This window comes from Chiloscyllium punctatum, chromosome 7 (assembly GCF_047496795.1).
Source record: "Chiloscyllium punctatum isolate Juve2018m chromosome 7, sChiPun1.3, whole genome shotgun sequence".
NCBI lineage: Eukaryota > Metazoa > Chordata > Chondrichthyes > Orectolobiformes > Hemiscylliidae > Chiloscyllium > Chiloscyllium punctatum.
In genome coordinates, this window is record NC_092745.1 from 62,893,544 (window position 1) to 62,917,367 (window position 23,824).

General features: G+C 39.5%; 1 protein-coding gene across 7 annotated transcripts in view; it reads right to left on the bottom strand.

Moving 5' to 3' along the window:
* Positions 1–23,291, bottom strand: part of LOC140479733 (uncharacterized) — a 91,024-nt gene extending 67,733 nt beyond the window's left edge. For 4 of the 7 annotated variants that reach the window (XM_072573814.1, XM_072573815.1, XM_072573813.1 and 1 more), the window contains exons 1-6: positions 22,667–23,291; positions 18,779–18,869; positions 17,076–17,526; positions 11,514–12,823; positions 7,387–7,461; positions 3,000–3,147 (exon numbers count right to left, since the gene is read on the bottom strand). In XM_072573814.1, the coding sequence (XP_072429915.1) occupies positions 3,000–3,147; positions 7,387–7,461; positions 11,514–12,823; positions 17,076–17,409 (1,867 nt within the window). In that variant the 5' untranslated portion in view covers positions 17,410–17,526; positions 18,779–18,869; positions 22,667–23,291. The remainder of the gene's footprint in view (positions 1–2,999; positions 3,148–7,386; positions 7,462–11,513; positions 12,824–17,075; positions 17,527–18,778; positions 18,870–22,666) is intronic. The other 3 variants (XM_072573811.1, XM_072573812.1, XM_072573810.1) reach the window with 3 other exon arrangements.
* Between the last annotated feature and the right edge of the window lie 533 nt (positions 23,292–23,824).

Below are 23,824 nucleotides of genomic sequence, written 5' to 3' on the forward strand. Positions count from 1 at the left end.
AACTAGGTATGAACTGTAATAGTTAATTTTGACACAGAACTAAAGGAGTATAAAATAATTGTATAAACAATACTATATTCACTATTTACAACAGCCAAAGCTTGGCTATATCATATGCAAGGTTTATATGAGCAGAAATAATATAAATTTCAACATCTTGTAGCAAGCGCAAACATTATAGAGTCATAGAGATATACAGCATGGAAACAGACTCTTTGGTCCAACTTGTCCATGCCGATCAGATATCCTAAATTAATCTCATCCCATTTGCCAACACTTGTCTCATATTCCTTTAAACCCTTCCTATTCATATTCATATACCCATCAAGATGTCTTTCACAGTGAGCCCGGTTAGCTCAGTTGAGAGAGCATCAGACTCTTAATATGAGGGTCCCAGGTTTGCGTCCCGCTCGGGTGGCCACTTTTAAATATCTTGAAATGGATAAAGCTGGATAAATCCCCAGGATCTGATCAGGTGTACCCTAGAACTCTGTGGGAAGCTAGAGAAGTGATTGCTGGGCCTATTGCTGAGATATTTGTATCATCGATAATCACAGGTGAGGCGCTGGAAGACTGGAGGTTGGCTAACGTGCTGCCACTGTTTAAGAAGGGTGGTATGGAAAAGCCAAGGAATTATAGACCAGTGAGCCTGACGTCGGTGGTGGGCAAGTTGTTGGAGGGAACCCTGAGGGACAAGATGTACATGTATTTGGAAAGGCAAGGACTGATTAGGGATAGTCAACATGGCTTTGTGCGTGGGAAATCATGTCTCACAAACTTGATTGAGTTTTTTGAGGAAGTAACAAAGAAGATTGATGAGGGCCAAGCAGTACATGTGATCTATATGGACTTCAGTAAGACGTTCGACAAGGTTCCCCATGGGAGACTGATTAGCAAGGTTGGATCTCACGGAATACAGGGAGAACTAGCCATTTAGATACAGAACTGGCTCAAAGGTAGAAGACAGAGGGTGGTGGTGGAGGGTTGTTTTTCAGACTGGAGGCCTATGACCAGTGGAGTGCCACAAAGATTGGTGCTGGGTCTTCTACTTTTTGTCATTTATATAAATGATTTGGTTGTGAGCAAAAGAGGTACAGTTAGTAAGTTTGCAGATGACACCAAAATTGGAGGTGTATTGGACAGCGAAAAGGGTTGTCTCAGATTACAACAGGATCTTGACTAGATGGGCCAATGGGCTGAGAAGTGGCAGATGGAGTTTAATTTAGATAAATGCAAGGTGCTGCATTTTGGGAAAGCAAATCTTAGCAGGACTTATACACTTAATGGTAAAGTCCTAGGGAGTGTTGCTGAACAAAGAGACCTTGGAGTGCAGGTAGAAAGTGGAGTTGCGGGTAGATAGGATAGTGAAGAAGGCGTTTGGTGTGCTTTATTGGTCAGAATACTGAGTACAGGAGTTGGGAGGTCATGTTGTGGCTGTGTAGGACTTTGGTTAGGCCATTGTTGGAATATTGCGTGCAATTCTGGTCTCCTTCCTGTTGGAAAGATGTTGTGAAACTTGAAAGGGTTCAGAAAAGATTTACAAGGATGTTGCCAGGGTTGGAGGATTTGAGCTATAGGGAGATGCTGAACAGGCTGGGGCTGTTTTCTCTGGAGCGTCAGAGACTGAGGGGCGACCTTATAGAGGTTTACAAAATAATGAGGGGCATGGATAGGGTAAATAGGCAAAGTCTTTTCCCTGGGGTCAGGGAGTCCAGAACTGGAGGACATAGGTTTAGGGTGTGAGGGGAAAGAGACAACTTTTTCAAACAGAGGGTGGTACGTGTATGGAATGAGCTACCAGAGGAAATGATGGAGGCTGGTACAATTGCAACATTTAAGAGGCATTTGGATGGGTATACGAATAGGAGGGTTTGGAGGGTTATGGGCCAGGTGCTGGCAGATTGGGTTTGGATATCTGGTCGGCATGGATGGGTTGGACCGAAGGGTCTGTTTCCATGCTGTACATCTCTATGACTCTATGACATGTTGTAATTGTACTAGCCGCCACCACTTCCTCTGACAGCTCATTCCATACATGCACTACCCTTGCATGAAAAAGCTGTCTCTGAGATCCCTTTTAAATCTTTCCCCTCTCACCCTAAACCCATGCCATATAGGTCTGGACTCCCCCCAACCCAGGGAAAAGGCATTGTCTATTTACCCTATCCATGCCTCTCATGAGTTTATAAACCTCTATAAGGTCACCCCTCAGCCTCCGATGCTCGAGGGAAAACAGTCCAGTCTATTCAGCCGTTCCCTGTTTTACTAAAATGTATGTCCATTAATTTTTGCTTTGGAAGCGGGAATCAAGACCCTGGACTCTTACTCGTAATTAAACCTGCCCTTGTGAATGGTGGAACTAGACTGTGGTAGGGTGAGTGCAGAGTAGCCTTTGATTGCACCTGTAGTCAGGCTTGTAGGCAGACTTTATAGGTCTGTCTGGAGCTCTGGTATCCCAGTCTCTCATGGTTACACACTTCAGGCAATTGAACAGAGGGAAAAATTCCATTCGGTTTCTAACCTCTGGTTACCCATCTGAATGAACTTTATTGTTTTACTGCCCTGTGGTATGTGCGCTACACCTGGCCTCAAAACCAGGTCATCCAAAATGTCTGGGCAGGAAAGGGGTTAGGAAACAAATCAACTGGCTCTCCTGTAATTTTCAGGCTCCTTCCACTCCCAGCTCACAAGGACCAAAAATCATGCTCACAGTCTACTTTTGAGTGCAGACTTAAACTATATAATCTTCCTGGATGGAGAAGTTCAAGTAAGTTTAAACAACTTCAATAAACTTTGTGATCTATTGCTGATTTATTGTATAGGCCTTGTTGGAAACAGTAAGAGATAAAAGTCAAGGTAATTGAAATGCCAATAACCACTTGAACACAAAGACTGCTAACACACTTCCTCTTGGATACACTAATTATTTAGATTTTCTATGAACAAGTCCTAAAACATAAATATTACACAAATCCATATTCTAAATGTTAGTGATTTACCTGAAGGAGAGAATATAATTGAATGGGAAGCAGATCCTGACTGAGTTTCATGTTGCTGGGAACCAGCCGAATTGATTACTTGACAGGATGATGACAAAAGTCCAGACTGAAACATTTGATTCTGATTAGAAACAGAGTTTTCAGATACCTAGTAAAAGAATCAAAGTCAGAATTAGTCTGTGTTTGACAAAGTATTTGTAGAAAAAGTAAATGGGCGGAATCTTATAGGGGCCTGAACGATATGTATTATGGTGACATAGGCCAAATGCTGACAAATGGTCAGCATGGATGAGTTCGATAATATCCATGCTTAGACCACTACAATCTGTGTAGGTATACTCACTTTGCTGTTAGGAAGGGAATTCAAGAATTTCCTCCTATTAATAGCAACCTAGTTCTAGGTCCTGATGGTGTATTGCTTGGAAGGGTGCTTCCAAGTGATGTGTTCCCATGCATCTGCTGTCCTTGTCTTCTAGGTGGTAGAGTTTATGGGTTTAGAAGACGCTGTTACAGGAGTCTTGGTGAATTTCTGCAGTGTATCTTGTACATGTACACAGTGTGGTCACTGCATCAGTGGTGGAGATAGAATGTTGAAACTGTTAGATGGTGTGCCAATCAAGCAGACGGCTTTGTCCTGGATGGTGTTCAGCTTCTTCAGTGTTGTTAGAACTGCTCTCATCCAGACAAGTAATAAGTATTCCATCACACTTTTGACTTGTGTCTGGATACAATTTGAGAAGTCAGGAAGTGAGTTATTCACTGCAGAATGTCAATCTCTGACCTCCTCTTGTAGTCACAATATTTATATGACTAGTCCAGTTCAGTTCTGATCAATGGTAACACCCAGGATGTTGTCAAGCGGCTGGATTCCATCTTGTTTGAGATGGTCGTTACCTAGTACTTGTGTAGCAGAGATGTTACTTCCCACTTATCAAAGCAAGCCTGAATATTATCTTGTCCACGTCTTCTTGAATTTGGACAAAGACTGATTCAATATCTGAGGAGTTGAAATTGTTGCTCATCATTGTGAAATCATCAGTAACATCCCTATTTCTGACCTTATGATGGAGGGAAGGTCTTTGATTGATCAATTTGGACATGGAACAAGCCTGAGGATACCCTGCAGTGAAGTTCTGTTGCTTAAATGACCGACTGACTGATCAAAATAAATTTTCTTTTGCGCTAGGTATGACTCCAATCAATGAAATGTTTACTGTTAATCCCAGTTTTGCTAGGGTTTCTTGATCTTACATTCAATCAAATGATGTCTGGATGTCAAGGGCAGTTACTCTCACTTCCCTCTTTGGTTTAGCTCTATCTTCCATCATTGAACCAAGCTCTGAACAGGACAGCACTGAATAGGCCTGACAGAACCCAAATGGAGTGGCAATGAAAAGGTTACTGTCAAATAATTGCTGCATGGTCGGATTATTGATGGTACTTTATATTTTCATGTTGATGATTGAGAGGTGACTGATGAAGCTGGTGAGTTGGATTTGACCTAAGTTTTGTCAACAGGACATATCTGGGCAAGTTTTCATTTTGCTAGTAGATGTTGTGCTTGTATCTGTACTGCAACAGTGTAGCTAAGGAAGGGTTAGTTCAGAATCAGAAGTCTTCAGCTTTGTTACCAGAATGTTGTCAGGGTGCATAGACTTTCTAGTTCCAGTCCTTTCAGCTGTTTCTGAATATTGTGGGCAGTGAATTGAATTGCTTAAAGGTGGTGTATTTGATGCTGGAGATCTGAGGATAGGCCTAAGATGGATTGTCCACTTGGCTTTTCTGACTAAAGATACTTGGACTTCCCAATCATTAAGGATGGAGATATTTGTGGAGCTGAGTTGTCAGCAACATTTTGCTTGTATTTATACCACAGCCTGTAGTCCAAAGACAGATAATTTTCTCTGAGGCACTGTAATTTAGTGGTGGTTCAGGAATTTAATGAACTTGTATGGCCGTCTCATGCATCCTGAAGTCTGCCCCAAAAATTCTGTTCAGTTTGTCCATGGCATCATGGTCTTTCACTGTCAGATGCTCAATGTCTGGTTGAGGCTGCTGGTATCATTAAATGGAGCAGCACTGAAAGCTCTCTGCTCTTGACTTTACCTCACTGTCCCCTCTTCAATAAAATTCCTCCTCAACTCTCATTCTGTTCTAGTAACCTTCTAGGGATCCAGTGACAATCTCTGAGTTGGGTCTTGGAGCATTATCAGCAGCAGCCAGTGCTATCAGTGGTTAGGACGTAGCTAAGGAGATCGGGGTAGGACTTCTACCTTGTGGTTATAGGCTCAGAGGTGGCCAGTTAAGGCACTTCAAAGGCAGAAACAACCTGGATTCCACCTGAACTGTTAACTGGTGCAGGAGTCCCTGTTGCTTGCATAACATTCCAACCTTTTTTTTTCTAAATTTGTTTTAAATTATAACTCCAGTTTTGCAATTTTAGCATTTAGTCTGTAATGCTTAAGATTGGCATATTCACATGCTCTTAGTATAAAGCAAATTCACTTTGGAAATGGTCCCAAAACGTTTAAGTAAACTATATACTGTATACACTCTGCAGAGGGGTAAAAAAAGATTGTATCTCTATTAGGTGACTACATTATTAGTAACTTTTTATCAAAGATAAACCCAACTGGAATGAAAGCACAGGCATGAATGTTTCAAAACAGCAGTGTAAAAAGGGAAGCATATTCTATTAAATTGACTTACAATTTGCTAAGTAATATATATTGATTCATACATTTGTACAATTAATACAATCTTCACTCCTAATTTCACTAGAAAAGACATCTGGTGGCCTTGTGGTGAAGACAGGATTGAAGGCTCCAAGGACTGGCGGCAGGCATTTGGGGTTTGGAAGTCATGTTGAAAAGGGTAGGATGTATGGCTTACCTGTGGATGGTGGTGCTGGGAGGCCCATGGGATAGGCCCATTTGGGAAGGGAGACCAGTGGCGGAGGACCCCTGTACCCTCTCCCATCCTTAACTTGAGCAGGTTAACCTGCCAGCTTCCTACTTGGTCCCTCACCTCACAAACCAGTCCTAACCTCCTTCCACCAGCTTAATATACTGCAATCAATTGGGAAGAGGCTATTAACTGGCCACTAAGGGCTTCACTGGGGTGAAGGAAAGATAGCCACTCTAGATCTCATGCACCCTCAATAGCATTGCTGACAGTTTGGGAGGAGAACAAGTAGGTGATCTGGAAAATGTTAGTACTCCAGCCTGCAAACTCTCCAGTGAAGCTGTGCAAAATTTGCCAAATATTTACTTCTACCATCTCTAAACAGCACAATAAGTCTGAATGTTTAGTAAGAATATTAAAAAAAACTGATAAGACATTCAATAAAACATACTTTCCTTTCGTATTTAAAGAGTAACAAAAAGATGGGGTACTGGGCTAATGGTCGGATACTTGGTAGTGTGGAAGAGCAGAGGGATCTTGGTGTCCATGTACACAGATCTCTGAAAGTTGCCACCCAGGTAAATAGTGCAGTGAAGAAGGCATATGGCGTACTGGCTTTTATTGGTAGAGAAATTGAGTTCCGGAGTCCTGAGGTCATGCTGCAGTTGTATAAGACTCTGGTGCGGCCGCATCTGGAATATTGTGTGCAGTTTTGGTCGCCATACTATAGGAAGGATGTGGAGGCACTGGAACGGGTGCAGAGGAAGTTTACCAGGATGTTGCCTGGTATGGTAGGAAGATCCTATGAGGAAAGGCTGAGGCACTTGGGGTTGTTTTCATTGGAGAAAAGAAGGTTTAGGGGTGACTTGATAGAGGTGTACAAGATGATTAGGGGGTTAGATAGGGTTGACAGTGAGAACCTTTTTCCACGTATGGAGTCAGCTATTACAAGGGGGCATAGCTTTAAATTAAGGGGGGGGTAGATATAGGACTGATGTTAGGGGTAGGTTCTTCACTCAGCGAGATAGGACAAAATTGTTCCCTACATGGAAATCCTACAGTTAGTCCTTAAAGCCATTTAAATAACTAACCACACCTGCAAACTGCGAGTCTATGTAAAGGAAATACTAAACCACATTTTGCAAGCTGTGAAAAGGTGACATAAGCCATTACAACTTAATCAATATCATTGGTTCAAATTACTACCTACAAAGTAATTATAACTATTCATTGGTTCTAACTGTGCAATCATGCTCTATGTCTGATGATGATATAAACCTTATGCAAACTCTGTAAGGTTGTTGGATTCTTTTGGTTGCCAAGGAGTTTTCATATTTCTGGGTAAATCAGAGTCTGCCAACCCAGCGCTGTAACATACAATAAACTATTGTTTTCTTGTTGGACAAAGAGTCGTTTACAGGTGTGATAATTGACCGATCATGGAATCAAGTGACTTATAGATTCTCAATATTAATGTGCCTACCTTTGCTCCAAACCGCAACTGATCAATGGTATTCTCAGCTTCTGCATACTTTATTAATAGTTTGTCAAACTCCTCCTAAGATCAAAGCATAAAAATGAAATTATAGAGACAGAGTTGGTTGCTAAACATCTTTGGACAAATATATTAGTTTTACATTAATATTTTCCACAAATTGGCAAATTGTTGCAAAGCTTTTGGTTTTAAAATTCTGCAATAAAAATGGAATACCGGCCACACATTTTTATCCTATTTTCTGTTTTATTTAATTTAAAATTAAATGCTAATCGGTCTGTATGTAAATCACCTGTCACTTAAAATAAGTTTAATCTATCCTTTACAAGTCAGCATTTCACCAATATTAAGAGGAAGTGCTACCATATTTGATATCCTCCTGGTCACACTCCTCAGCATTTCTGCAGAGCATCTCAATTCTTCTTGATGGATGGAGTTCAAAACTGAACACAATGACTAAGTATACATGCAATATAGACCCATTATCAAGGTTTAAGCATCCTTTACTTTTACAAACATCATTCCTCTAAACGGACTTAAGATCCTAGGGAATCCAACTTTGCCTGTAGTAAACTCATATATTTTATGTTCCTTCAGTTAATAAGCAAATACTAATTCCAGGTCTCTTTCTTGATCAGTTACCTTTTCATAGCAAAAACATGCCTGGAGCTCTCCAACCTCAAGTGCATAACATTGCATTTGGAGAGAAACATAAGTATCAGATTCATGACCTTTATAAGAAAATTCATGGAAGGGTTGAACCTGATAAAATGACCTAGAACCTTAACTATCTTCTTTTCATTGATACTACCAGACCTGATGAGTATTTCAAATATTTTGATTTCAGATTTCCAGCATCTGTAGCATTTTGCTCTTGTGTTCTTAATTATTATTTATTCTGATTTAAACTCTGTATGCATTTTCATAACATGGATGAATGTCCAAGTTAACCTGTTCTCATTAATAGCAAGCTGCTTGTGGGATTTCACAAGTTGAGTGTCTGAGTCTGTATTCTCTAGAGTTTAGAAGAATGAGAAGTGAATTCATTGAAACTTAAAATGCTTAGAGATGTAGACAGGATAAATACAGAAAAGATGTTACTCGTGGCTGGGGAATCTAGAACAAATGAACACAGTCTCAAAATAAGAGACATGTAATTTAGGACTGAGATGAGCAGGCATTTCTTCGTAGAGGGTAATGAATCATTGGAACTCATTCCTCCGGAGGCAGTAATTGTGTATATTCAAGACCCAGATCAATAGAATTCCAGATACTAATGATATGGGGATAGTGTGGGAAAATGATGATCAGCCACAATCTAGAATAGCTATGCAGGCTTAGGGGAAGAGGGTGGGGCATGGTGGTGGCAGAATGTCCTACTCCAACTTCTAAGTTACATAACTGCTTTTATAATTATTCTATAATTACACAGGCTCAAATTGCTTCACAGCAATTGCCAAAAATTATTTATTGACTGCTCTTTGGAAGGGAAAACAAGACCCACAGAATTTGCTCTCATTGTTCTAATCACTTTTTTTATAGCGCATTAGAGACCCAGAGGTTTTTGAAGAAGTAACAAAGAAGATTGATGAGGGCAGAGCAGTAGATGTGATCTGTATGGACTTCAGTAAGGCGTTCGACAAGGTTCCCCATGGGACACTGATTAGCAAGGTTAGACCTCATGGAATACAGGGAGAACTAGCCATTTGGATACAGAACTGGCTCCAAGGTAGAAGACAGAGGGTGGTGGTGGAGGGTTGTTTTTCAGACTGAAGGCCTGTGACTAATGGAGTACCTTAAGGATCGGTGCTGGGCCCTCTACTTTTTGTCATTTTTATAAATGATTTGGATGCAAGCATAAGCGGTGCAGTTAGTAAGTTTGCAGATGACACCAAAATTGGAGGTGTTTTGGATAGTGAAGAGGGTTACCTCCGACTACAACAGGATCTGGACCAGATGGGCTGAGAAGTGGCAGGTGTTGTTTAATTCAGATAAATGTGAGGTGCTGCATTTTGGGAAAGCAAATCTTAGCAGGACTTATACACTTAATGGTAAGGTCCTAGGGGGTGTTGCTGAACAAAGAGACCTTGGAGTGCAGGTTCATAGCTCCTTGAAAGTGGAGTCGCAGGGAGATAGGATAGTGAAGAAGGCGTTTGGTATGCTTTCCTTTATTGGTCAGTGTATTGAGTACAGGACTTGGGAGGTCATGTTGTGGCTGTACAGGACATTGGTTAGGCCACTGTTGGAATATTGCGTGCAATTCTGGTCTCCTTCCTATCGGAAAGATGTTGTGAAACTTGAAAGGGGTCAGAAAAGATTTACAAGGATGTTGCCAGGGTTGGAGAATCTGAGCTACAGGGAGAGGTTTACAAAATTATGAGGAGCATGGATAGGATAACTAGACAAAGTCTTTTCCCTGGGGTCGGGAAGTCCAGAACGAGAGGGCATAGATTTAGGGTGAGAGGGGAAAGATATAAAAGAGACCTAAGGGGCAACTTTTTCATGTAGAGGGTGGTATGTGTATGGAATGAGCTGCCAAAGGGTGTGGTGGAGGCTGGTACAATTGCAATATTTAAGAGGCATTTGGATGGGTATATGAATAGGAAGGGTTTGGAGGGATATGGGCCGGGTGCTAGCAGGTGGGACTAGATTGGGTTGGGATATCTGGTCGGCATGGACAGGTTAGACTGAAGGGTCTATTTCCATGGTGTACATCTCTACAACTCTAATTTGTGTTTTGTAAATGCATATTGGCATAGTAATACAGTATACTATATATAGTGTTATACTATCATATTAGCTTAGAAGTAAAGCATTAGAGATACCTGTTGGGTATCCATTAATAGTTTGACTTTTGAAATGTTCATGTATCACATATCCTAATGTGTTCCAAAGTTGTACATAGATTTATTGCCTAGTGTTTTAAACACACATTAATTGATTTTCTTTTGTAGAAAAACAATGCATTTGAACAGAATTTTGTCAAATCATTATGGTTAACCTTTGTACCTGTGCTATTGAAGGAGATAATGTTTTAACTTGTTTGGTAGTCTGTTCATAAACAACACATCTCAAAAGGTAAACCAAGAAAAAAAAGTTCAACGGAAAGACTATGACCAGAGAAGAACTGATTAATATTTGGAGAAGATGTGGATTGGAAATTTTAAAAATGAAAGTTAAGGAAAATTGACTATTTTTCGAATGATATTGGCTGTTTAAATAATGTTGTAGACTATCTTTGCTGCTGTGATAGAATTTGTCATAGGTGTCAAAATGTGAGTAGAACTTTCAGTACAGATTGTTGAACGTAAATGATGAGCTGGAAGCTCTCAATTAAATGACTTCTTGTTTTAGTTTTATAGCTACAGAACAACAACCAGACAGGAAAAAGTCTCAAGGAAGAACTGCACAATTGAAACTACATTTGAATTAACACAGCATGTTGGAGTACTCTGCTCAATGGTTATTTCACATGTTTGCGTCAGTCTTGCTATTTGTCATATTCTGCTCATTATTAAGTGTAAAAGCAGAGTTACTAGCTATTTCCAATCATATGACTCTATTAAAGTCAAGCTAGGAGAATATGAAAGAACTAGTAGTGAAATGGAAATAATATCAATGGCATGGCATCCAGTTCATCAATGTTAAACAGGTACTTAAGTGCCCAATATAATGGATGGCATATACAACATGTTTCTGTGTAAGATATTTACTGCCTGCCATGTTGATTATAGATACTTCACTAAGCATCCAGGGTTGCACCTTGAACTATTATTAGTTCCATTGAATACATAAAATAACCCCCTTTGTCAAACTGAACTGTAAATGGCCTACTTACTGGAACCAGGTGGGACAAGAATGATCTTCCTGGCTTCCCACTAAAACCAATCACCACCCCACAAATAGCTAGCTGATCTGGTCTCCCCATGACTGTTGAATTGCCTATGCCAAGGACAATATCTCAAGAGACTGATGACAAATTCTATCACAGCAGCAAAGATAGTCTACAATTAGTTGTTGCCCTGCCAGCTAGCCTCATTGGGCACATACATTGTGTTGGAATTGCACATAGTTCAGGCACAAATTAATTTTCTTGGCCACTACCATCTTGTTACCTGCAATTGTTGAAACAGTTCTGGGGTATGATTTGTGTTCACGGATTGTATTTTGCTGTTAACTTTTGTTCTGGTAGGAACTATTGAAGATTGTGTACTATCCAATATCACTTGTGTTACATCTACTTTCGATTTATGAGTGGCATGAGGACTTTCTGGCACGTTGGCTGAAGATTTTGCCTTTTTTATTATTGGTCTTTCCAGATTATAATTATTAGACGTAGTCCTCTTGGGAATTTTGACTTTGGATTCAACTTTCGAAAAGTCAAGCTGAGGATAATGTTGTTTTCCTTTACCATATTTGATTTCATTATATGAAATTGTTCTTCCCATTTTTAAAATAGGATTTTGAGCAATTTCTGATATTGTTTCAAGTTTAACTGGTGTTTGTGTGTTCTCTTCCTGTGTTATTTTTGGTGAATTCACTGGTCCACATGTGCAATTATTTTCCATGTTCTCATGAGCATTGTAGCATGAATCATTTTCAACTTGAAACACCTTTTTTTCAGTTGCAAATTTGCTATCCACCCCTTGTTTACTGGAAAGATCTGCTTCTGACAATGTAAATTTGTTAATGTTTATAGGCAAATTATTACTAGCTATTGATGAAACATGGTTCCTAATTACAGTTTCTTCTACACTGTCTGAAAAAGAGGTCTCCGGTAAAGTCTCAGAATCAATGTACATCGTTGAATTAAGTGCCAGGTCTTCTTCAGAGAAGTAATATTGAAGTGATTCGGTAATGTTTGATCTTCCATCACAAAGCTGATTGTGTTCAACTGGTACGCTATTTTCTAATTTAGTTTCATGTCTGCATACCAATGCATCAACTATATCCTCTGAAAAAAAAGTATTTGTTTCACTTTTACTTCTATGGTTAGAATCTTCAGCTTCTGTACTTAGCTGATTATCAGGCATTTCTTGGCAGAAGAATGATCTTTCATGGCTCAATGGGATAGTTTGTGTCACCCTACTAACAGGCAAAGGAACTGACTGGTTCCTGACAAGTCTAGTTAATGGCAGCATGTGATCAACCAAGTCAGGATGCTCATCTGTTGGATGTTCACTAACATTCTGTAAGTTACCATCATATGGCAATTCTTCCTGCTCCTCATCAGTGGTATTGTCCTGCAAATCCTGTAGTTTGTTCTCTTGAAAACTATTTTCTGAATTTTCTTGTCTTTCATCATTTTGGTCTGAATAGCTAGAACTACAGATATGTTGGTTTTGCTCATACTTGGTTTCTTCAGTGCTGTATATTTCATCTTCATCACTGCCATCATATTCATTTTCAATCTTGTCAACATCATCTATTGCAGAAAGACAACATTGTCAATATAGAAAACTTGTTTTATTTTCAGAAACTTCTTTAATTTTCAAAATAAACAACTCAATCATGACTGGTCATAATCAAAGCCATACATTGTTTTGAGTATAATCAAATTCTTTATTCAAATCAATTGGCAACTCTTACAAATATTATAAAGTTTTCTGTGAAGGTATAAAAAAATTGTAAGCCTTTTTGAGTAAAATTTGAAATATTTTCTTCTGATCGAAAACTTCAAAAACAACTGAAATGTTGTCTTATTTTCCACTTAATAATTTATTCTTTAAATTATACAGATTTTAATTCCCTTCTCTCCTCCTCTCCACACATGCTTCTCACACAGAAGTTGTATGATAATTTATTCACTGTAAGATAACATTTATGAGAAGATTTTTAAATACATGCTACACTTTCTTTATTTCAATTGTTGGAGATTAAGGGGGGATTTTGACATAAATGGACAACTAGACTTTCCTTGGTCGTTCTCCATATTGATTGAACAGTGGAGGATTTGAGTTAGAACTCCAAGAGAGATCGTATACCTTTTCATGTCTACTTTGGCACATAGATCTGCAGTCACAGCCTATATTTATGAGTGTTATATGCAACTGTGTTAACTACAGTGGGTTAGTTACAAGGGTTTAGATTGGAATTAAACCAGCAATAATCTTGTTAAATGGTAGAGCAGCCTTGAGGGACTGAATGGTCTAATTCTGCTCCTAACTTGTTTGTTTGCACATCAGCAAGAATGTTATGTTCAATTCTAAAGCAATCTATACTATAGGAAGTTGTGTTTATTAAGTTATGCTTCAAATAATTGGCAACAAGGATCACAATTGTTTGCACGAGTAAAGTAGCTAGTGAAGTTGGAGAATTTTAATAATGGAGAACTTCTAATTTATTCAAACCTGTATTCATTAATCTAGCACATATATATGGTGCTATCCTTTGATGAAGTTAGTAATATGTTAAGTTGGGATGAGAAAAAGAACTGAAACAGAATTCCACAATCTAAAACTTAATGGAGAAGAATTAGACCTCATTGAGCCCATTTTGCCAATGAACTATAGGGTTTTCTCCCACAGCTTAGGACCCCATTCCAGAAATACAGTCTTCTGTGGATTTAAAATTACTGACAATACAGCAGTTTCTGACTGCTGAAGTCATTATCAAAAGAAAAATCATATACTCTCTTTTTTGTGGAGATGGGATGATTAGGAGACTCTGTTTATGTCTAAAACTCAGCCTGTCAACATTCCACTAGTTGTACATAGAATTACTGCCGCCCTCAGGTACTAATGCAGAAGAATGGTACTTAGACTGACAGGTGCAGAGTTTTACCCAAATTACTAAACTGAATCTCAACACAGTGGAGGAATACTCCCTAGAGATAGGCTTGCCAATTATAGTTGAACACGTTTTAGAAGTTTCATCTTGTGACCCTCAAGTCTAACAATACACTCAAAAAAACTATTTTCTCATCACAAATTTGTACAATTATAATGTCAAAGATTCTTTTAAATACCACTCTGACTTTTCTCCTTGGTTGCTCTCACCAGAGTTGAGAAGATTCATCTTCAATTAATGGGTACTCCAAGATAGTTCTGGAGTGTTGGCAACCCTACTTGATGATGGTATTTTCACACTGTGTCAGTAGGAACTGGCATGGATTGTAAATTTGGGATTGTACCTTGTTTTACAAAGTGCTCTAGAGTCTGTTGCACTTGTAAGTTTTTTTTTGGGGACGTTTTAAGATTACTTCTTTTCACCTTGAAATATGTAAATTTCAGGAGAAATTTCAGCACATACACAGGCTGGACTTCTTTCTAAGGCGAGTTGTCCTCACCACAGCTGAACCATTGCAGTTGATATGGTGTATGTGTATCCACAGAACTATAAGAGAGGGAATTTCAGGATTTTGGCCCAGTAACAAGACTGAAGAGGTTTAAATATAAATGAAAGTTCAACTTCATATAGTTTTCTTTAATTGTATCACTAAAATTAAGTAGCACATTTCACTGGAATTAATCTTATATTCCCTTAGTGCCAGTGTAAGGCTCCATTGGTGCACACTCTCTGCTGAGTCTGATCTTATGGGTTCAAGTTCTGCTACATATTGGAGGTGCAGCCTTTTGCAGGAGATGTTAGACCAAGGCGCAATCTGTTCTCTCAAGTAGATGTAAATGATTAGATTAGATTAGATTACTTACAGTGTGGAAACAGGCCCTTCGACGCAACAAGTCCACACCGACCCGGTGAAGCATAGCCCACCCAGACCCATTCTCCTACATTTACCCCTTCACCTAACACTACAGGCAATTTAGCATGGCCAATTCACCTAACCTGCACTTTTTTGGATTGTGGGAGGAAACCGGAGCACCCAGAGGAAACCCACGCAGACATGGGGAGAATGTGCAAACTCCACACAGAGAGTCGCCTGAGGCGGGAATTGAACCCGGGTCTGTGGCGCTGTGAGGCAGCAGTGCTAACCACTGATGGCATTGTGTTAATTCAAAGGCCAGGTTGTTGCATTTTTTTCTTAACTCTGGTGACCCAGCCAATATTTATCCTTGCTCAACGTCACAAAAATATTATTTGGTCAGGAACACATGCCTGTTTGTGAAAGTTTACGGCGTGGAAATTGCTTGCTCTGTTTCCTACTTTACTCCACATCAAAATACTTAATTAGCTATAATGAGCTTCAAGACAGCTGGGCATGAAAGAAGCTACATAAATGCAAATTGTTTTAGCTTGCATAACTTAATTTAATAATTGAATTATAGTCTTAACTATTAGATGTTATATCGCATAAAAGCAATGTGAATTTATATCCACTGTATCAATGGAGTAAAGTTCAGTGCAATATTGTAAGGCTATGTTATAATTGCAGTAGAAATGTTATGTCCTGTTTTGCAGAAATCAGGAAGATGCCAAACCATTTGCTACTGAAACCCTCATCCATGCTCCCATTACCTCCACACTCAATTATTCCAATCCTCTCTGGACACCCTCTCCTCTTCACAGTCCATAAACCTTGAGCACATTCATGCTGTTGTATCCTAACCCAAACATCCATAACCCCTGTGCTTGCTTACCCAGACAGGTCCCTGGACCACCAACTCTGATTTTAAGATTCAGATCATGGTATTGGTATTTTGTTATATCATTGTCCCTCCCTACTTATGAAAAATGCTCTGGTCCTACAAACCACCAAAAATTGTGTGTTTCTCTGACGCTGGCTTCTTGTGAATACCCACCTACTTGTACCATGTGGCAGCAGTAACTGCAGACATTTAGGCACCAGATTTTGAAAATCACCCCCAATCTCCTCTATCTTCAAGACCCTTGCTTTGATCAAATATTTTACCACCTATCCCAATGTCTCCTTCGGTGGTTGTGTCAATTTTTGTCAGATTATACTCGTGAGGTGCCTTGGGACATTTTACTACATAAACAGTATTCTATAACTGCAAGCTATTGTCATTAATCCTGCAACATTGTAGCTCATTCACTTCATAAATGAGATATAAATAAATTGCATTTAATTAGAACCAGACTTGCTAGGCCTTTGGAGTATGATTAAAAATGGGGAAGACAACCAAATTCCAGCAACAACATGAGCCTGTTTAACTTAACGAAGTCCACATTTTTTAAAAATTCAAATCCTTCCCAACTGGTTTTGCAGTTGCTAACTAAGTATAACAATTAGAAACAGATTACATTTTCAGTCACACAAATAAAATAAAAGCACAGAACTGTCTATTAACATCTTCAGCATTTTCAATACAAAAATCTGGAGAGGGAAAAGTGAATAAAATATCTTAAAATAACTTGAAATATTCCTTCATACTGTTGATTACTCAACTTTTTTAACCACCCTGTCACTTCTGATTTATTCAGGAAACAGGAAAGGCATTGTGGTATTGGATAAGTGAATTATAAATGAATACAAAATATTTAATTGTCATTTTTAATAAAGTACAGATCTCAATTTACTGACACTTGCAAAGCTTGCATTGCAAAGTTGCTTAAAAATAATGTTGAAATTAACTGTAAAAAATGAATTAAATATTACACCTCTGACAATAGAGGATACTAGAGGACAAAAGAGTGTTGCAAAATTAGTACACTATCACATGACTGTCATTGATCCAATATCCTACATTATGTTTCACTTTCTAACGTTCTCAAATGAAATCCCTTACTGAACATTAAGAATGATCACATTCACAAACCTGTAGTAATGTTAAGGCTATCATCTTCTGCTGATGACTGAGAAAGGAAGATGGTATAGGAATCACATACTTCATTAAAATTTAAGTTGAAATCATCATCCATATCTAGAAGTATAGTGTGTTCAAAAGATTTCTCCCACATTAAAGAATTCTCTGATGCTTGTTTGATGCAGTCTTCATCTAGGATGTCATGTGAATGTTGCAATTTAACACAGCAGTTCTCTACAAATGTGGCGAATTGATAATCATCCATTTTTTCCAGAAGTTCTTCATCATCATTTATATCCAATTCATTAGTTGTATTACGATTAACATCTGCTTCAAAGCTGTCCATTTTTTGAAATCAGCAGAGAGGTAAATTAGCACAAAGAGATTGTTCTAAAAAGACACACGACACCTGAAAATCTTCATTTAATGATGTCTGATATATGTACTGTGAAAGTAGAATAATCTATGCAGGAGAGAAGAAAAGAGAGTTATACAAAGCTTTCAAAATTAACATTTGAGTATACTCACTATAAAAAGTGATATTAGATTACTTACAGTGTGGAAACAGGCCCTTCGGCCCAACAAGTCCACACCGCCCCGCCGAAGCGCAACCCACCCATACCCCTACATCTACCCTTTACCTAATACTACGGGCAATTTAGCATGGCCAATTCACCTAACCTGCACATCTTTGGACTGTGGGAGGAAACCGGAGCACCCGGAGGAAACCCACACAGACACAGGGAGAATGTGCAAACTCCACACATTTCCTGAGGCTGGAAATAAACCCGGGTCTCTGGTGCTGTGAGGCAGCAGTGCTAACCACTGTGCCACCGTGCTGCCCATGATTATATTGTTACTAATCATAAGTTCACAAAATGTGAAGAGTCAGAAGATGTGATATACACATTAAACATTTCATTCTATTTTAAATATTTGTATACGAAATACTGTGTGCCTAACTATAATATATCACACTGTCACATCCCTACAATTAAATGCCTTCAAAGTATGTTTATCACCATATTAACATATTATACAGTTTAAGGTTGGGAGAAAAGGCTCTTCAGCTTACTGTGGTTGTTAAATTTCATGAGACATGGGAAACCTGGCTGATCAAACAGTAAAAGCTCCAAATTGGATTATATCAAGGCTTCCTGCCTCATGAACATATTTAAAATGCTAAGCTGCAGTCCTTCTGCCCTGACTCAGTAAAACCCAGAATTGGTAGATTGAAGACAGCTTCACAACTTTATTTATGTCAAATCATGCTCAATTCTACCCACTCACTTGCGTCTTTACTTTAGTAGCAAATTTTCAGAAACTTTATTACTTTATTTAAAAAGACAGATTAACCTTGTATTTCATATTTAAAATTCTTAATTGGTTTCTGGGTCAGTTTCATACCCTAACAAACTTGCTTGGAAATTTAAAAAAATTATCAATATTAGTAGCAAAAGAGTAAAGGTAGCTTCAGAAGTAGTTACATAATAGGGCTGGATTTTGTCATCACAATACCTCAGGGATTCCCAGGCCTTATGTATAAGAACGAAGGTGGAGGCCTTTTACATGAGATCTTTGCTTCACTCCATTTACTTAGAATTATTGCACCTTTCCCAAATAAGCATTTCTACATTTAAGACAAAATATGAAAATAAGATAAAAATGGGTAATCCCTGTCCTCCTCTCTCAATTTATACCCATCGTTCACTTACATATTCGAGTGTCCAAATGCAGGAATGCCCCTAACAGCTGATGGTTGGAATAGTATCAAAACTGTCCTCAGTTTGGAGGGTCAAGAGAGCCCTAGAAATATACCAAATGGAGCAACAAGTCAGGGAAATATTTTTATTTTTCTCCAATAGATCATTAAAGGATCGGGCTTTCTTTGCCAAAAGGTCAGCAGCAATAGTCCTGTTGGATGGGTGCATCTATTGTGTCAGATTACTGCCCAAGTACTAAAGACAATTGAAAAAAATTTGTTCATAGGATGTGTAAGTCACCGCCTGGACTAGCATTTATTACCAATCCCTTATTGCCCCAGGGAAGGTGTTGGTGAGCTGCCTTTTTAAACTACTGTACTTCGTTTGCTGTAGGTGGTCCCACAATGCCATTCAGAACGGAGTTCTAAGATTTTAACACAATGACATTGAAGAATCAAAGAAATACTTCCAGGTCAAGATGGTGATTGGCTTGAAGGAGAACTTGGTATTGGTAGTGTTTCCATTTATCTACTGCCGTTGTTCTTCTAGATGGAAGTGGTCATGGGTTTTGAAAGTGCTATTTAAGGATCTTTGGTGAATTTCTGCTGTGCATCTCATAGATTATACAAAACTTCTGCTACTGAACATTGGTGAATTGAGTGCATGCTTGTGGATGTAGCATCAATCGAGCTGGCTGCTTTGTCCTGGATAGTATTGAGCTTCTTGAGTGTTGTTAGATCTGCACTCATCCGGGCAAGTGGGGAGTATTCCATCACACTTCTGGCATGTGCCTTTTAGATGATGGACAGGCTTTGGGGAGTCAGGAGGCGAATCGCTCACTTCAGTATTCATAGCCTCTGACCCACTGTCGTAGCCACTGTGCTTAGGTAGCGCTGTCAAACATTGGGGCTATCAGCCTCTGATTAGCCAGCCGCACTTGGAAACCAGGACTCCCTTGTCCCAGGTCCAAATACCAATTGAAAACCATGCCCTGAACCAATCAGCTGCATAATAGCTGGAAAATCAAGCAGGCTACAATCTCTCCTAGTTTCAGGATTAGTCTGAAAATGGGAAGATAACACCCAAGTTAATAGGCAATTTACAAATCAACTCTGCTTAAAATTTGCAAATACAATTTCAATCCTGTATCAAATTAGAGGGTGGTAACAGAGATTACTATTAATAATGCAAAAGAATTAGCATTGTCTACACTTGACACCTCATATCATTTCCATACAATTTATCAATAAGCAAAGGCTCTAAATTAAATAGTAGGAAGGCAGATGGAATTAGGTGAAACCATGGAGGACTAATCACTTTAATTATATTAATGTGACACTGGAAGCGCATTTATTCAAATAAACCTTCCTTCATTGGCATCAGGGTTTGGAAACTATGGAAGGATCAGTTTCAGTCAGTAAATACTGAGTAATCTGAACTTGATACTTGTGGTTGTCATATGTTGACTACTGCCATCTGTTTATTGTTGTCAACTTTAGAATTGAAATGAATACGTTTTGTCCAGGTTTATGGGTCAAGAGTGGGAATCAGCTGCACCAAACATTGATCAAACACATTTGGACAGTGCTTATTCCTTTTTCTTGCCTCTCCTTGGGAGATTATGTGGATGGTGAAGAATGAAAAAAGACTGGATATAGGTGGTTGGTGCAATTTCTACACAGAATGCCTAGATGGCAAAGGCTCATTGGATAACCTGGTCTTTATCCATCTTTTCTTATGTGTACTAACAATATTTCTCCCATTATTTTGCTGAAAAATTTTCAACGGTGAAAAGGAAGGGAAATAAAATGATATTGAAAACACAGTTAGAGAGATAGCAAACAGACAGTTTTAGTTCTGTATGGATAAACACTATGGGGCTTGGTTAACTGATTTGTTTTCATATTATAATTGCCATCTAATTGTACATTAAAAGGCTAATGATAACCCAGGCCAACTTCAGGAAGTATTACCGATATTCAGAAAAGTCATTAGTGATCACCAATTTATTACAAAAACATTCATCCGCCATATCTTGCAAAAATTCAAGCTGAAACTATGTCAGCATCTGAGGAGCAGAAGTCAATGTTTTAACTTCAATTAATTTATTACTAACTGCTATCTTCTACTTTTAAAATCATAGGCTACCTTTTGACTAAATTATATTGAATGGAGTTGGAGAATTGCTGGCAGTACAATTTTATGTTTTTCACTGAGCTAAACACCAATTTACTAAGAATGTTATTCGAAGGAGATTTGGAATTTCCAGCACTGGGATGTGAGAAATGGCACTCGCTCTTCAATAATTGCAGTCTGAGTCAAATTCTGAAGCAGGTATTTATTAAAACATTCTTATAAGAAGGGTGTCCAACAAGTAGGCACACCGATTAAAAGGTTACATTGCAAGTTATACAGTTCAGCTGAGTCTCTCTGTACTCCTCTTTTACCTTATTGGCTTAGCATGCAAAGCGTCAAACTGATCACAAGCTACTCACTTCACTCCTTCTCTGTTTACTTCTTCCATTACTCTAAGCCTGTTGCCCCTTACTCTTGTTTGTTTCTTGCCTCGTTTGTTACAAATTCCAGGTTTTAGCTTGATCATTTTACCACATCCCTCTGTGGTCTATTGTCAGCATACACGACTTCTGCATTATGGCTTCTGCTAAAGCATGTCTTCCTCCCTGATAGCCCACTGAATCTTATGACCATTGATTGTGGTTTCTGTAGCACTGAGCCTTATGACCGTTGATTGTGGTTTCTGCTAAACCAATACTTACATTTTTCACAAACCTATTTTCCACAATTTTTCTGTAGAAGCAACACTTACATTTTTCACAAACATATTTTCTACAGAGGTAAGCGGAGAGTTGCATGCAAAATTATCTACAATCACAAACCCATTTTGTTATTACCTATTCATTCTCAAATTTCCTGCCAAACCTACTAACATATTCATAACATGAAACTGTGCATTTACAATTAGAGCCTGACAATTCCTCTGGCAGTACAAAACTTATTAAACAAAGAACTGGAGATGCTGGAGATCTGAAACTAAAACAGAAATTGCTGGCAAAGCTCAGCAGGTTTTCTATGAAGAAAGCAGAGTTAACGTTTTGAGGCCAGTGACTCTTCAGAGTTTCGCCAGCAATCTCTTGTCACACAAAATATATTCCTTTTCTAAATCATTCATTGATCATGTGCATTAGTCACGGTGTATTTGTGATCAGATAATCATCAAAGCTTTGTAAATTTTGAATGTGACTTATAGTTGTGTCTAAATTTCTGATCTTAATTTTACACCAGCATTGACCATTGTCAACTCATCAAGAACATGGGGGCTTAGGCCCGTCTCTCCTGCTCCCGGATGCTGCCTGAGCAGCTGTGCTTTTGACTCTGATCATCTGCAGTCCTCACTTTCTCTCCAGCGGTGTTACAAGAACAAAATGGCATTGCAAATTTGCATGCAGTCCACCAAACTTAGATGGGAGCAAATTACTAGCCGATTTGCCAGTGCCAGGCATTACTGTGCTCCCTCTGCGACTTTCCTAGCTATCTTCATAGAATCCCTACACTGAGGAATCAGGCCATTTGGCCCAACAGGTTCACACCGACCTTCTGAAGTGTAACCCACCCACACCCATTCCCCATCTACACGTCCCGGAACATTATGGGCATTCACCTAACTTGCACATATTTGGACTGTGGGAGACACTGGGAGAATGTGCAAACTGCATACAGATGGTCTAGAATCGAGCGCTGATCCCTGGCGCTGTGAAGCAGCAGTGCTAACCACTGAGCCACCATGTGGCCCCTTCACTGAGGGGTCTACGGCAGGTCAAACAGGGCTGGGGTGATGTCTGCCCCCTGGGAAGGATCGACGCAAACGAAATTCGCACCCACCTGCGCCGTTATCCGCCCACACATCCCGCTTTTGATCTGGAGGGCGCGTTGAAAAAGTCTAATTGGTCACATCAATGAGCCGTTTCAACCCGAGCAAGCTCCAGCCCGTTACCAAATGATCCAAGGTAGATTGAGGAACCGGCATTTATGCGTGAAAGAGCAAAGAAATTCCAGCGTACCATAAATATTCACGGGACACAGTTGCAGCTGTTTCCTCTGAGGTGAATGGGTCTTTTACGTCTCAACTCCACGCATCTCTAGGCTCAAATGGGCATAAATTTCCAGTGGGTGAATGTCAAGTCACTCCAGCGCCGGCAACGGGTCCCGGGGTGACTAGTGATTATTGCAGCGCAAAGTGAAAGGCACTAAATTCAAAATCGCAAGGGATTCTCCTCTCTTCCACCTAGTAAATAGGACTGACGGAGTAAAGGAGGCGTTGTGTTTGAAATGAGTGTCTAACCCTGAATTCTGATCCTTTCTAAACTCGCTCTCCCGGTGACAGGATAAACCTCTCCCTCTCTCTCTCCACGCCCTGAGCTTTAATCCTCCCGGTGCTGCTGCTCACTCCCGGCTGCATTTCCACCAGTTTTACAGTTAGACATTGCCCTCCGCGAGCTGGCACGGGCTCAGCGGCGGTTACATAAATTAGGCAAATGAACGATCCTCAAGCTCACATTGGCCCAAATTTGAATCGGAGCTCGAGTAAGGGGGTGGGGTTTCCCCGCCGTTGTTCTGGTGACAGCGAAACTACGCCCCGCCTCCTGCCCGACTGCAGGATGTGGACCTCTTTGATATCTCCGTTGCCCGAATTCAACAGGATCCAATGACTGACTATCGCACAACAGTACAGAAAACCGGTTCCTGCAAGATTGCAACTTTAGTTCTCGCTTGTGTGCAATGCCAATACACTGAGTATTTCCAGTATCTTCCTCTTTTTAAAACCTCGAAGTGACATAGATGTGCAAACGTGTCTTTCGTATGGATGAAAGGTGCCCGTGTAAATGCCACCCAAATCTTTGCAGCCGATTTGGCAGCGCCTACAAAGAAAAATCAGTGTTAACGTTTCGAGTCCAGTGACCGTCAGAACCTAAACCTGTAAATGCTTTTGCAGGCATTTAAAACTACTACAGTCAAGATAGGAGTGTGGTGCTGGAAAAG